The 15,536-nt window shown below is 42.2% G+C and overlaps 3 protein-coding genes across 3 annotated transcripts; all 3 read left to right on the forward strand.

Moving 5' to 3' along the window:
- The first annotated feature begins 4,845 nt into the window (after positions 1-4,845).
- LOC128097286 (interferon alpha-12-like) lies at positions 4,846-5,418 on the forward strand. The gene has a single exon (XM_052717689.1). The coding sequence runs from the start codon at positions 4,846-4,848 to the stop codon at positions 5,416-5,418; it is 573 nt and encodes a 190-aa protein (XP_052573649.1).
- Positions 5,419-10,152: 4,734 nt separating this feature from the next.
- LOC128097295 (interferon alpha-12-like) lies at positions 10,153-10,725 on the forward strand. The gene has a single exon (XM_052717696.1). The coding sequence runs from the start codon at positions 10,153-10,155 to the stop codon at positions 10,723-10,725; it is 573 nt and encodes a 190-aa protein (XP_052573656.1).
- A 4,238-nt stretch (positions 10,726-14,963) lies between these two features.
- On the forward strand, positions 14,964-15,536 carry LOC128097301 (interferon alpha-12-like). Its single transcript, XM_052717704.1, has one exon. The coding sequence runs from the start codon at positions 14,964-14,966 to the stop codon at positions 15,534-15,536; it is 573 nt and encodes a 190-aa protein (XP_052573664.1).

The following is a 15,536-nucleotide window of genomic DNA, read 5'->3' on the forward strand; positions in this document are numbered from 1 at the left end:
CTTTTTGACTTTGGCCTCATTGATTCAACTTGCCTGGATAGCTATCTTAATATTGGGTTATATTGTGTTGATCTGTAAGGGCAATGGTTTATTGATTCAGATGTTTTATTTATTCCTTTGTTTATGTATATATACATATATATACTTTTATTTATTTATTAGTTCTGCTTGTTTGTCTATTTACATGATTTTAGTTAATTTTTAATACCATAGAATTTCATATTTTCTTTAAGGTATCAAACCATATTGTTAACGTATTTCATCTGTTCAATAAATTTTTTACTATACATGTTTAATCTTATTTGTCAGCCATTAGATCATTTGAAAACTTTTTTATGCTTTTAAACTTATTCTGTACACCATAAACATTAAACACCAGGACTCAGTAGGAAATAATACTGAAAGCAATGTGTACTGATTTGACTTAAGAGGTGAGTTGATGCAACCATCTCATAGTTCCTGTTCACTGATGGTAAAATCTAACTTATCTCCATTAGATAGTACTCCTCTGGATGTATAGCCAGCATGCTGTACAGAAGGAAACCAGTACATCTTGCATGTGTTCCGTTGTGCCTTAGTCCTCTTGACCAGCTAATCCCCCTGAATTCACTGGCCCCAGTAAAAAAATTGACTCCCAACTTCTATCAGATGAACTCGATTGGATTCCAAAGATGAGGGAGACCATGAAACCAAAATAAAATAAAACACACAACAAATGAGGATCTTCCTACATACCATTAAAAAAGTGAAACATGATAAAAGAAAAAATGGAGTGTCAGCCCTGTCTTGGTGATGGCTTCAATTGCTGAGATAAAATATCATGACCTAAAACAGTTTGGGGTAGAAATTGTTTATTTTGCTTTAAAATCACAGCATATTATATCACTGACAGAGGTTTGGCAAGATCTTAAACAGAGCAGGAACCTGAAGGCAGGGGCTGATACAGAGGTCATGGAGGAATATACTGTCTACTGCCTTGATCCCTCGTGGCCTGCTTTCTAATACTCTTTTTTTTTTTTTTTTTTTTTTTGGTTTTTCGAGACAGGGTTTCTCTGTGTAGCTTTGCGCCTTTCCTGGATCTCGCGCTGTAGACTAGGCTGGCCTCGAACTCACAGAGATCCGCCTGCCTCTGCCTCCCGAGTGCTGGGATTAAAGGCGTGCGCCACCACCGCCCGGCTCTTTCTAATGCTCTTAAGGACCTCCTGCCCATGCTTGGATCACCCACAGTGTGCTGGACACGCCTACAGCAGTCATCAGTTACTAAAATTATTTAGAGACTGGTCTCCAGGGCAATTCTGTAGAGACATCTTCCCAGGTGAGATCCCTTCTTCCCACATGACCCTATCTGGTGTCAAGATGAATTTAGAATTATCCAGGTAATATTCCATTCATAACAGCCTCAAAAAAAAACAGAGTTTGAAATAAATCTAACAAGGGAATTGATATTTTTCTAAAATTACATGGCTAATACCTCTCAATTTCATTTGGTATCTTCTTTTTATTTAAATTTTTTTATTTAACATTTTAAACCCAATTATCCCACCATTGTCCTCTCCTGCTCTTCAACCCATAAAAACCCCCATTCAGTCCTCGGATAGTAGTAGTACCTCAAATGGGTAGTCTGCAAAGTATAGCACACAAAGCTGAGGCATGGCACAGCCACTATCCACTGCTTCAAGGCTGAACAAGGTATCCCTAGCAAAGGGTCTGGGCTTCAAAAGCCAGCTCTTGCACTTGGGACAAGTCCTGCTCCCACTGCCAGGGGCTTCACAAAAAGATCAAGCCACACAAGCATCAGCTACATTCAGAGGACGTAGTTGGGTCCCATGCAGGTCCCCAAGCAGTCAGTCCAGAGTCCATGAGCTCCCACAAGCTTGGGTCAGCTGTCTCTGTGGTTTTCCCTATCATGATCTTGACTCTCTGGCCCCTTTGCTCCTAGGATCCCACCTCCCTCTCTTCTACTGATCTCCAGGAGCTCAGCCCAGTGCTTGGACTTGGTTGGATGAATCTTAACTTTATTAACTGTTGCCTGTTGTGCGTGGGTTCAGCGCCATCTAGTGAAACCTGGGCAACCTCTCAGGGCCCCATTACTGAGGATAACTGAATCTTCCTCTCCCAGCAGCCATCAGTTGAAAATAGTTCCTCAGCTAGGGATGGGATTTCCTGACATGCTCCCTGCTTGAAACTGGGATTTTGTCTGTCTCCATCACATTCAGACTGTGCATGCAGTCACAGCTGCTATCAACATGGACCTGCAGCTACTATATTGTGTCTACAAACCCCTGTTTCCTACAGTCCGAAACTGTCTCTGGGAATCCCCATCTTCATGCCAGTTCTTGTGTAAAGAGTTCTGCCCTACGGAAGCCAGGAAAGCCATACAGGTCGTTTCTCAGATACCTATTCCTTGTATATTAACCACTTGTAATTGTCTGTGTCCAGTTATCTATTGACAGAAGAACCTCCTCTGAGGAGCACTGAGAGATGCACTTATCCTCTGTGAGATGTAGAGGGTGATGTATAAAATCAGGCCTTTTGACACCAGGGCCGTTGCTCTTATTCTTGACATTCCTGCTCTCCAGCAGCTTCCTGTTTCCACAGGTGTGTTAAGACTGATGTTGCTGGGAAGAAAATCACTGAAATTTTGACTGTGATCGCATTGACTCTCAGTTCACGTTCCAAAATGCACTCGGTTTGATGTAAAATTTCTTTATTTTATGCCATTGAACTTTTAAGTTGAACACTATTAACATTGTTGCAATTGCTTCCCCACTGGGAAGACATCACTTTTTTTGCTTTCATGTCAAGTGACACCACAATTTCAGTTCAATGCCACCAACAACGTCAGTATCTTCTCTCTAGGAAAGTGGAAAAAAGAAACAAAATATTCAGTGCAATGAAAATTCAAAAGAGAAATGACATCCACAATGGAGCCACCATCACCACAGAAAAATTAAATGAAAAATTATACACAATTTCAGTACTCAAACTCTTCTATCTGATAGAATCTCTCCAGGCTCTTCTGCTCAATTTTCAAATGAACAAAGACAGAGTGTTTGCAGTACCCACTACTCAAGTAAAACTGCATAAATATCTGTAGGTCCAAACATCTGGGTAACTAATGGGCAATCAGAGGCACTGCTATCACTGTGTCTTCTAGTCTGTATTTCCACCTCCTAACTTCAGGCACAGCAAGAAGTCAGGGAAAAATATTGATCACAAAACTATATTTCAGAAAAACCACAAATAGTTGTATCTTACAAATGTCCTCAGGATAAACTGGGATATTTACTACAGACCACGGGGTCTTCTGATGTTGACATCTGGAGATTCTTGACACTCTGATCTCTGGCCCTGTGTTCACTGCTGAGCACAAAAGCCTTTCTAATGAATCCACTGAAACCAAAGCATCGATCTTCTAGCACTTATGATGCTAATAAACTACATTGTGTGTGAGTGCTGATGTCATAAGATATGGTGAGCAGTCTCAAGGAGTAGGGTACAAAAAGAGGGCTGAGGACACTGTGCCCCAATGTGCAGCAGAGTGTGTGAGTCGATTCAAACTCCACTAAAGAAGTCACAGGGCACTTAGAGAAAAGGCAGCAACCAAAGATCACAGTCTCTAAACTCAGACACAGCTAGAAAGAACGTGCATTCCATTTTGGGTAGTTGTTGTTGTTCAAAAAATCCTCGAAACAGGAATGGTGGGCAGAAAGGGAGATGTATCCATGGATCCTGACTTTGAAGGAACTGTGAAGCAAAAGACAATGGCTGACAACACTGGTCCATGACAGAGAGATCATTTTCAGAGATGTTCTGTTAGCTGTAGAGGTCACAATGGCTATAACACAGAGAAGCCCAGACTGTTCTTCATTCAGAGGAATGGTCTCCTGGAACACTAAAGAGTTCAAGGAACCCACAGGCCAAGACCGCATCCCTTTCCATCCAAGGACAGAGGAAACAATAGTGAAAAGAATAAGGTTGAAACTTTTCCTTAGAGCAAAGCATAGATGATAAATTTTATGAGTTTTTGTGGACATTTGTGTGTGCTGTAAAGATCATGCCACAGCAAGCATGCAGAGTGAGAGAACAACTTCCATGAGTCAGTTTTCTGCTCCTACCATGAGTTCCAGGGATCAACATGAATATGTCAGTATTGATCAGGAAGCTCTTATTGATTGTGCCATAATAACCACCAAATGATCATTCAATAAATGCCTAATATGCAATAAAACAAATTTGATCCTTCATATACTTAATTCAGGTGTATTAAGACAACTAGAAATAAATAACTCAACCTCGAACCCTAACCAACATAGATAAGATTTTGACAGGTGTCATTGCTTCAAATAACACCTGTAGACTCACAAAAAATTATTTGAAAAATAATTGACATTACAATTCAAGAAGCTATATTAAGAAATAAATATGACCTTCAAAATTCAATTGCAACATGAACTTCAAGAAATTTTCAGGACAATTACCAGATCTAAGGTTTCAGGCTTTACAGGTAAGTGATTTCACAGGAAAGGTATACCTGTGCTATCCATATCAACCATAATGTCTTTCAGGAATAAACTCTAGAGAAGCTTTGTTGAGGGGAGCATTGACTGTGGAAGCAATAACGAAAACAAAAATGACCGAAAAAATGGCCAGACAAGCAGGGGATGACTAAAAGAAAGTGAAAAGTACATGGGAGAGTAATGGGGAGGGCATTCAGAAAATGGAAACTAGTGCTTTCTCTTATTTAAGACACATGGACCCAGCCAGGAGGGACTTCAGAGAACCTAGAGGGGAAGGTTCAGGACCACAGAGCCCAGAGGACCAGCAGCATCTGCAACATTCACAATGACCAGGCCTTGTGCTCTCCTGACATTCCTGGTGGTGATGCACTCCTGGTCAAGCTGCTGTCTGGGATGTGACCTGCCTCAGACTCATCACCTCAGGAACAAGAGAGCCTCCACACTCCTGGCACAAATGAGGAGACTCTCCCCTCTCTCCTGCCTGAAGGACAGAATGGACTTTGCATTCCCTCTGGAGAAGGTGGATGCCCAGCAGATCCAGAAGGCCCAAGCCATCCCTGTCCTGCAGGAGCTGACCCAGCAGGTCCTGATCCTCTTCAGCTCAAAGGACTCATCTGCTGCTTGGGAGACAAGCCTCCTAAACACATTCTGCACTGGCCTCCACCACCAGCTCAAAGACCTGCAAGCCTGTCAGATGCAGCAGGTGGAGGTGCAGGAACCTTCCCTGAGCCAGGAAGACTCCCTGGTGGCTGTGAGAAACTACTTCCACAGGATCACTGTCTATCTGAAGGAGAAGAAACACAGCCCCTGTGCCTGGGAGGTGGTCAGAGCAGAAGTCAGGAGAGCCCTGTCTTCCTCAGCCAAGCTGCTGGCAGGATTGACTGAGGAAAAGGAGTAAGTCCTGAGCCAAAGTGGAGAGGACTCTCCTAGGCTAGGATTCTGCACCTCACTGCCCAGATTTGGTCTTCTCCAAGATCCCTTTGACTTTGACTTCATTGATTCAACTTGCCTGGATAGTTATCCTAATATTGGGTTATGTTTCGTTGATGTGTAAGGGCATTTGTTTGTTGGTTCAGATGTTTTATTTGTTTGTTTGTTTGTTTATTTATTTTTATTTATTAGTTCTTCTGCTTGTTTGTGTTTCTGCGTTATTTTAGTTATTTTTTAATACCATAGAATTTCATATTTCCTTTAAATTATCAAATCATTATTGCTAATTTATTTCTTTTATTCAATAAAATTTTTAATATACATTTTTAATCTTATGTGTCAGCCATTCTATCTTTTGAAAACCTTTTGATGCTTTTAAACTCACTTGTACACCATAAATATAACACACCTGGACTCGGTAGGAAATAATACTGAAGCAATGTGTACTGATTTGACTTAAGAGGTGAGTGGATACAGCCATCTCATAGTTCCTGTTCACTGATGGCAAAATCTTACTTCTCTCCATGAGATAGTACTCCTCTGGATGTATAGCCAGCATGCTGTACAGAAGGAAACCAGAACATCTTGCATGTGTTCCATCGTGCCTTAGTCCTCCTGACCAAAAATTCTCCCCGACCTCTCTGGCCTCCCATTACTAACACTTGACCCCCAACTTCTATCAAATGAACTCGATTGGATTCCAAAGATGAGGGAGAACATGAAACCAAAATAAAGTTAAGCACATCAACAAATGAGGATCTTCCTACATACCATTAAAAAAGTGAAACATGAAAAAAGAAAAAATGGAGTGTCAGTCCTGTCTTGGTGATGGCTTCAATTGCTGAGATAAAATATCATGACCTAAGGCATATTGGGGTAGAAATTGTTTATTTTAGTTTAAGATCACAGCATATTCCATCACTGACAGAGGTTTGGCACGATCTAAATGGCAGAAACCTGAAGGCCAGGGCTGATTTAGAGGTCATGGAGGAACTCACTGTCTACTGCCTTGATGCCTCAGGGCCTGCTCAGCCTGCTTCCTAATATTCATCAGGACCACCTGCCCATAGTGTGCTGCACACGCCTACAGCAGTCATCGGTTATAAAATGATTGAGAGACTGGTCTCCAGTGCGATTCTGTAGAGACACCTTCCCCGGTGATATTCCTTCTTCCCACATGAACCTATCTGGTGTCAAGTTGAACTTTGAATCATCCAGGGTAAATCCCATTTATAATAGCCTCAAAAACATACCTTGAAATAAATCTAAAAATAGAAGTGAGTGCAAATCTTCTAAAATGACACAGCTAATCACTCACAATTTCATTTGCTATCTTTTTTATTTCATTTTTTTTCATTTTACATACTAATCCCAGTTACCCCTGCATCCCCTTCTCCTGCACTCACCTTTAACACCCCTCCACTACTCCTCAGAGGAGATAGGCCTCCCTTGGGTTGTCAACAAAGTGTAGCATACCAAGTTGAGCATAGCTCCCCACTGCTTCAAGGCTGAGCATGGTGTCCCAGCACAGGGTTTGGGCTCCCAAAAGCCAATTCTTGCACTTGGGACAAGTCCTGGTCCCTCTGCCAGGGGCCTCACAAACAGATCAAGCCACACAAGTGTCAGCAGCATTCAGAGGGCCTACTGGGTCCCATGCAGGTCTGCCAGCTGTCAGTCCAGGGTCCTTGAGCTCCCATTAGCTCAGGTCACCTGTCTCTGTGGTTTTCCCCATCATGATCTTGACTCGCCGCCCACTTTGCTCCTAGGATCCCACCTCCCTCTCTTCTGATCTCCAGGAACTCAGCCCAGTGCTTGGATTTGGATGACTGAGTCTGTTTGATAACTGTTGCCAGGTGTTCATGCATACACCGCCATCTAGCGAACACGGGAAAACTCTCAGGGGCCCCATTACTGAGGATAACTGAATCTTCCTCTCCCAACAGCCAACAGGTGAAAGTAGTTCCTCAGCTAGGGCTGGGATTTCCTGACATGCTCCCTGCTTGAAACTGGGATTTTGTCTCCATCAAATTCAGCCTGTGCATGCAGTCACAGCTGCTATCAATATGGACCTGCAGCTACTATATTGAGTCTACAAACCACTGTTTCCTATAGTCAGAAAGTGTGTCTGGGAATCCCCATCTTCCTGCCAGCTCTTGTGTAAAGAGTACTGCCCCATGGAAGCCACGAAAGACATAGTGGTCCTTTCCAGGACACCTATTTCCTGTACATTGACCACTTGTAAGTGTCTGTGTCCAGCCATCTATTGCTGTGAGAACCTTCTCTGAGGAGCACTGAGAGATGCACTTATCCTCTGTGAGATGTGGAGGGTGATGTATAAAATCAGGTCTTGTGGCACCATGGCCATTGTTCTTATTCTTTACACTCCTGCTCTTCAGCAGATTCCTGTTTCCACAGGTGTGTTAAGGTTGATGTTTCTGAGAAGAAAATCATTGACATTTTGACTGTGGTTGCATTGACTCTACAGTTCACATTCCAAAATGTACTCTGTTTGATGTAAAATTACTTTATTTTGCGGCCATTGAACATTTAAGTTGAACACTCTCAACATTGTTGCTATTGCTTCCTCAATGGGATGACATCATTTCCTTTCTTCTGCTTTCATTTCAAGTGACACCACAATTTCAGATCAATGCCACCAAGCAACATCAGTAACTTCTCTCTAGGAAAATGGAAAAAAGAAACAAAATATTCAAGGCAATGAAAATTCAAAAGAGAAATGACATCCACAATGGAGCCACCGTCACCATAGAAAAAAATAAATGAATAATTATACACATTGGCAATACTGGAACTCTTCTATGTGATAGAATCCCTCAAAGTATTCCAATGCTCAGTTTTCCAATGGATAAAGACAGAGTGTGTGCAGTATCCACTACAAAACTAAAATTACATAAATATCTGTAGGTCCAAACTTCTGGATAACTAATAGTCAATCAGAGTCACTGCTATCACTGTGTCTTCTGGTCTGTGTTTCCACCTCCTAACTTCAGGCACAGCAACACTCAGTGAGCAAATATTGATCACAAAACTAGATTTTGAAAAAACCACAAATACTTACCTAGTACAAATGTCCAAAGACAAAGTGGGACATTTACACATCACTGTAGATCACAGGGTCTTCTGCTCTTGACATCTGGGGATTCTTGACACTCTGATCTCTGGCCATGTGTTCACTGCTGAACACAAAAGCCTTTCTAATAAATCCACTGAAACCAGAGCAGCCATCTTCTAGCACTTCTGATGCTAAAAGCCAAACAAACACCACACTGTGTGTGAGTGCTGATGTCATGAAGGTATGGTGAGCACTCTCAGGGAGTGGGGTACAAGAAGAGGGCTGAGGACACTGTGCCCCATGGTGTAGCAGAGAGTGTGAGTAGACGCAAACCCCACTGAAGAAGTCACAGGGCACTTAGAGAAAAGGCAGCAACCAGGGATCACAGTCTCTAAACTCACACACAGCTAGAAAGAATGTGCATTCCGTTTTGGTTAACTGTCATTTGTGGAAAAATCATCAATATAGGAATGGTGAGTAGAAAGGGAAATGTATCTATGGATCCTGACTTTGAAGGCACTGTGAACCACAACCCTATGGCTGACAAAACTGGTCCATGAGAGAGAGAGAGAAATTTCATAAACACTCTGTTAACTGTAGAGGTCACAATGCCTATAACACAGAGAAGCCCGGACTTTTCTCTTTCAGACCAATGGTCTCCTGGAATACTAAACAGTTCAAGGAACCCACAGGCCAAGACGGCATCCCTTTCCATCTGAGGACAGAGGAAACAATAATGAAAAGAATAAGGCTGAAACGTTTCCTTAGAGCAAAGCATCGATGATAAATTTTACGAGTTTTTGTGAACACATGTTTGTGTGCAGCAAAGATCATACCACAGCAGGCATGTGGAATGAGAGAACAACTTCCATGAGTCAGTTTTCTGCTCCAACCATGAATTCCAGGGATCAACATGAATATGTCAGCCTTGATCAGGAATCTCTTATCGATTGTGCCATACCAACCCCCAAATGATCATTCAAGAAATACCTAATATACAATAAAAGCCAAATTTAATTTTTCATAAGCTTTAGAATTGAACTCTATTAACACAACTAGTAAAAATAACTCACCTTTTCAGCCATAAACAAAATAGATAAGACTTTGACATGTGCCATTGCTTCAAATAACAACTGTAGACTCACAAAAAATAATTTGAAAAATAATTGACATTATAACTTAAATAGGTATATTAAAATATAAATGTGACCCACAAAATTCAATTGCAGCATGAACTTCAAGAAATTTTCAGAACAATTATTAGATGTAAGGTTTTATGTTTTATGAGTGAGTGATTTCACACAGGAAAGGTATATTTGTGCTAACATATCAACCATAATGTCTTTCAGGAATAAACTCTAGAGAAGTTTTGTTGAGGGGAGCATTGACTGTGGAAGAAATAATGAAAACAAAAATGACCGAAAAAAAATGGACAGAAACAAGCAGAGAATGACTGAAAGAAAGTGAAAAGTACATGGGAGAGTATTGGGAGAGCAATCAGAAAATGGAAACTAGTGCTTTCTCTTATTTAAGACACTTGGACCCAGCCAGCAGGGACTTCAGAGAACCTAGAGGGGAAGGTTCAGGACCACAGAGCCCAGAGGACCAGCAGCATCTGCAACATTCACAATGGCCAGGCCCTGTGCTCTGCTGACATTCCTGGTGGTGATGCACTCCTGGTCAAGCTGCTGTCTGGGATGTGACCTGCCTCAGACTCATCACCTCAGGAACAAGAGAGCCTCCACACTCCTGGCACAAATGAGGAGACTCTCCCCTCTCTCCTGCCTGAAGGACAGAATGGACTTTGCATTCCCTCTGGAGAAGGTGGATGCCCAGCAGATCCAGAAGGCCCAAGCCATCCCTGTCCTGCAGGAGCTGACCCAGCAGGTCCTGATCCTCTTCAGCTCAAAGGACTCATCTGCTGCTTGGGAGACAAGCCTCCTAGACACATTCTGCACTGGTCTCCACAATCAGCTCAAAGACCTGAAAGCCTGTCTGATGGAGCAAAGTGAGGTGCAGGAACCTTCCCTGAACCAGGAAGACTCCCTGGTGGCTGTGAGGAACTACTTCCACAGGATCACTGTCTATCTGAAGGAGAAGAAACACAGCCCCTGTGCCTGGGAGGTGGTCAGAGCAGAAGTCAGGAGAGCCCTGTCTTCCTCAGCCAAGCTGCTGGCAGGACTGACTGAGGAGAAGAAGTAAGTCCTGAGCCAAAGTGGAGAGGACTCTCCTGGGCTAGGATCCTCCACCTCACTGCCCAGATTTGGCCTTCTCCAAGATCTCTTTGATTTTGTCATCATTGATTCAACTTGACTGGATAGTTATCCTAATATTGGGTTATATTGTGTTGATCAGTAAGGACATTTGCTGATTGATTCTTGTTTTATTTGTTTATTTGGTTTATTTATTTATTTTATTTATTTATTAGTTCTTCTGCTTGTTTGTGTATCACATGATTTTAGTTTTTTTTAATACCATAGAATTTCATATTTCCTTTAAATTATCAAACCATTATTGTTAATTTATTTCTTCTATTCAATAAATTTTTTACTATACATGCTTAATCTTATGTGTCAGCCACACACTCTTTTGAAAATTTTTGGTGCTTCTAAACTCATTCTGTACTCCATAAAAATTACACACCTGGACTTGGTAGGAAATAATACTGAAGCAATGTGTACTGCTTAGAATTAAGAGGTGAGTTTATGCAGCCATCTCATAGTTCCTGTTCACTGATGGTAAAATCTTACTTCTCACCATTAGATAGTACTCCTCTGGATGTATAGCCAGCATGCTGTACAGAAGGAAACCAGAACATCTTGCTTGTGTTCCACTGTACCTTAGTCCTCCAGATCAACAATTCCCCCTGACCTCTCTGCCATGCCATAACTAAAACTTGACCCCCAACTTCTATCAGATGAACTGGTTTGGATTCCATAGATGAGGGAGATCATGAAAGCAAAACACAATTAAGCACACAGCAAATGAGGATCTTCCTACATACTAGTGTGAACTATAGAAAAATTAGGGTGTCAGCCCTGTCTTGGTGATGGTTTCTATTGCTGTGATAAATTTTCATGACCTAAAGCATTTTAGGGGGTAGAAAGGGTTGATTTTAGTTTAAAATCACAGCATATTCCATTACTGAGAGAAAGTTGGGCAGGGTATTAAAAGAGGCAGGAACCTGAAGGCAGGGCCTGATATAGAGATCATGGAGGAACACACTGTCTACTGCCTTGATGGCTCAGGGCCTGCTCAGCCTGCTTTCTAATGCTCTCTGGACCCCCTTCCCAGGGTAGGATCACCTGTAGTGTGCTGGATATTCCTACAGCAGTCATCAGTTATTAAAATGATTTAGAGACTGTCTACAGGGAGACTCTATAGAGGCATCTTCCCCGCTAAGATCCCTTCTTCCCATATGAACCTATCTGGTGTCACGTTGACCTTAGCATTATCCAGGGGAATCTGCATCCATAATAGTCTCAAAAAACATTCCTTGGAATAAGTCTAATAGAGGAAGTGAAATTCCTCTAAAATAGACACTGCTGATCCCTTTCAATTTCTTTTTTTTTTTTTTTTTTTAACCTTGAGTTTGCTGTTGCCTGTTGTGCATGGGTACACCGCCATCTAGTGGAACACGGGCAACCTCTCTGGGGCCCCATTACTGAGGATAACTGAATCTTCCTCTCCCAGCAGCCATCAGTTAAAAGTAGTTCCTCAGCTAGGGGTGAGATTCCCTGACATCCTCCCTGCTTGAAACTGGGATTTTGTCTGTCTCCATCAAATTCAGCCTGTGCATGCAGTCACAGCTGCTATCAACATGGACCTGCAGCTACTATATTGTGTCTACAAACCCCTGTTTCCTACAGTCAGAAACTGTCTCTGGGAATCCCCATCTTCCTGCCTGCTCTTGTGTAAAGAGTACTGCCCTATGGAAGCCAGGAAAGCCATACTGGTCTTTGCTTAGACACCTATTCCCTGTACATTAACCACTTGTAAGTGTCTGTGTCCAGTCATCTATTGCCAGAAGAACCTCCTCTGGGGAGCACTGAGAGATGCACTTATCCTCTGCAAGATGTGGAGGGTGAAGTGTAAAATCAGGCCTTTTGACACCACGGCCATTGCTCTTATTCTTGACATTCGTGCTCTCCAGCAGCTTCCTGTTTCCACAGGTGTCTTAAGATTGATGTTTCTGGGAAGAAAATCATTGAAATTTTGACTGTGATTGCATTGACTCTGCAGTTCAAGTTCCAAAATGCACTGGGTTTGATGTAAAGTTACTGTATTTCGGGGCCATTGAACTTTTAAGTTGAACACTCTCAACATTGTTGCTGTTGCTTCCCCAATGGGATGACATCACTTCCTTTCTTTCACTTTCATTTCAAGACACACCACAATTTCAGTTCAATGCCACCAAGCAACATCAATATCTTCTCTCTCGGAAAGTGGAAAAAAGAAACAAAATATTCAAGGTAATGAAAATTCAAAAGAGAAATGACATCCACAATGGAGCCACCATCACCACAGAAAAATTAAATAAAAAATTATGCACAATTTCAGTACTCAAACTCTTCTATCTGATAGAATCTCTCAAGGCTCTTCTGCTCAATTTTCAAATGAACAAAGACAGAGTGTGTGCAGTATCCACTACTCAAGTAACATTGCATAAATATCTGTAGGTCCAAACATCTGGGTAACTAATGGGCAATCAGAGGCACTGCTATCACTGTGTCTTCTGGTCTGTATTTCCACCTCCTAACTTCAAGCACAGCAAGCACTCAGTGAGCAAATATTGATCACAAAACTAGATTTTGGAAAAACCTTACAAATGTCCTCAGGACAAACTGGGACATTTACACATCACTGTAGACCATGGGGTCTTCTGATACTGATATCTGGGGATTCTTGACACTCTGATCTCTGGCCGTGTGTTCACTGCTGAGCACAAAATCCTTTCTAATGAATCCACTGAAACCAAATCATTGATCTTCTATCACTTATGACGCTAAAAACCAAGCAAACACCACACTGTGTGTGAGTGCTGATGTCATCAAGATATGGTGAGCACTCTCAGGGAGTGGGGTACAAGAAGAGGGCTGAGGACACTGTGCCACTGTGCAGCAGAGTGTGTGAGTCGACTCAAACTCCACTGAAGAAGTCGCAGGGCACTTAGAGAAAAGGCAGCAACCAGGGATCACAGTCTCTAAACTCAGACGAAGCTAGAAAGAACGTGCATTCTGTTTTGGTTAACTGTCATTGGTGGAAAAATCATCAATATAGGAATGGTGAGCAGAAAGGGAGATGTATCTATGGATCCTGACTTTGAAGGCACTGTGAACCACAACCCTATGGCTGACAAAACTGGTCCATGAGAGAGAGAGAGAAATTTCATAAACACTCTGTTAACTGTAGAGGTCACAATGCCTATAACACAGAGAAGCCGGGACTGTTCTTCTTTCAGACCAGTGGTCTCCTGGAATACTAAACAGTTCAAGAAACCCACAGGACAGGTCAGCATCCCTTTCCATTCTAAGGACAGAGGAAACAATTGTGTCAAGAATAAGGCTGAAACTTTTTTTTAGAGCAAAGCATAGATGATAAATTTCATGAGTTTTTGTGAACATATATGTGTGTGCAGCAAAGATCATGCCACAGCAGGCATGTGGAGTGAGAGAACAACTTCCATGAGTCAGTTTTCTGCTCCAACCATGAATTCCAGGGATCAACATGAATATGTCAATCTTGATCAGGAATCTCTTATCAATTGTGCCATACCAACCCCCAAATGATCATTCAAGAAATACCTAATATACAATAAAAGCCAAATTTAATTTTTCATAAACTTTAGTATTGAACTCTATTAAGACAACTAGTAAAAATAACTCACCCTTGCAGCCCTAAACAAAATAGATAAGATTTTGACATGTACCATTGTTTCAAATAACACCTGTAGACTCACAAAAAATAATTTGAAAAATAATTGACATTATAATTTAAATAGGTATATTAGTATATAAATATGACCCACAAAATACAATTGCAGCAAGAAATTCAAGAAATTTTTAGAACCATTATCAGATGTAAAGTTTTATGCTTTACAGGTAAGTAATTTCACAGGAAAGGTATACCTGTGCTATACATATCAACCATAATGTCTTTCAGGAATAAACTCTAGAGAAGCTTTGTTGAGGGGAGCATTGACTGTGGAAGAAATAACGAAAACAAAAATGACCGAAAAAATGGCCACACACAAGCAGAGAATGACTGAAAGAAAGTGAAAAGTACATGGGAGAGTATTGGGAGAGCAATCAGAAAATGGAAACTAGTGCTTTCTCTTATTTAAGACACATGGACCCAGCCAGGATAGATTTCAGAGAACCTAGAGGGGAAGCTTCAGCACCACAGAGCCCAGAAGAGCAGCAGCATCTGCCACATTCACAATGGCCAGGCCTTGTGCTCTCCTGACATTCCTGGTGGTGATGCACTCCTGGTCAAACTGCTGTCTGGGATGTGACCTGCCTCAGACTCATCACCTCAGGAACAAGAGAGCCTCCACACTCCTGGCACAAATGAGGAGACTCTCCCCTCTCTCCTGCCTGAAGGACAGAATGGACTTTGCATTCCCTCTGGAGAAGGTGGATGCCCAGCAGATCCAGAAGGCACAGGCCATCCCTGTCTTGCAGGAGCTGACCCAGCAGGTCCTGATCCTCTTCAGCTCAAAGGACTCATCTGCTGCTTGGGAGACAAGCCTCCTAGACACATTCTGCACTGGTCTCCACCACCAGCTCAAAGACCTGAAAGCCTGTCTGATGGAGCAAGGTGAGGTGCAGGAACCTTCCCTGAGCCAGGAAGACTCCCTTGTGGCTGTGAGAAACTACTTCCACAGGATCACTGTCTACCTGAAGGAGAAGAAACACAGCCCATGTGCCTGGGAGGTGGTCAGAGCAGAAGTCTGGAGAGTCCTGTTTTCCTCAGCCAAGCTGCTGGCAGGACTGACTGAGGAGAAGGAGTAA

The sequence above is a fragment of the Peromyscus californicus genome, unplaced genomic scaffold, assembly GCF_007827085.1.
Source record: "Peromyscus californicus insignis strain IS unplaced genomic scaffold, ASM782708v3 Scaffold_5__1_contigs__length_169319896, whole genome shotgun sequence".
NCBI classification, from domain to species: domain Eukaryota; kingdom Metazoa; phylum Chordata; class Mammalia; order Rodentia; family Cricetidae; genus Peromyscus; species Peromyscus californicus.

Bases quoted from the DNA above. Each gene is read 5' to 3' on its own strand.
- LOC128097286 (XM_052717689.1), top strand. From the start codon at position 4,846: ATGACCAGGCCTTGTGCTCTCCTGACATTCCTGGTGGTGATGCACTCC.
- LOC128097295 (XM_052717696.1), top strand. From the start codon at position 10,153: ATGGCCAGGCCCTGTGCTCTGCTGACATTCCTGGTGGTGATGCACTCC.
- LOC128097301 (XM_052717704.1), top strand. From the start codon at position 14,964: ATGGCCAGGCCTTGTGCTCTCCTGACATTCCTGGTGGTGATGCACTCC.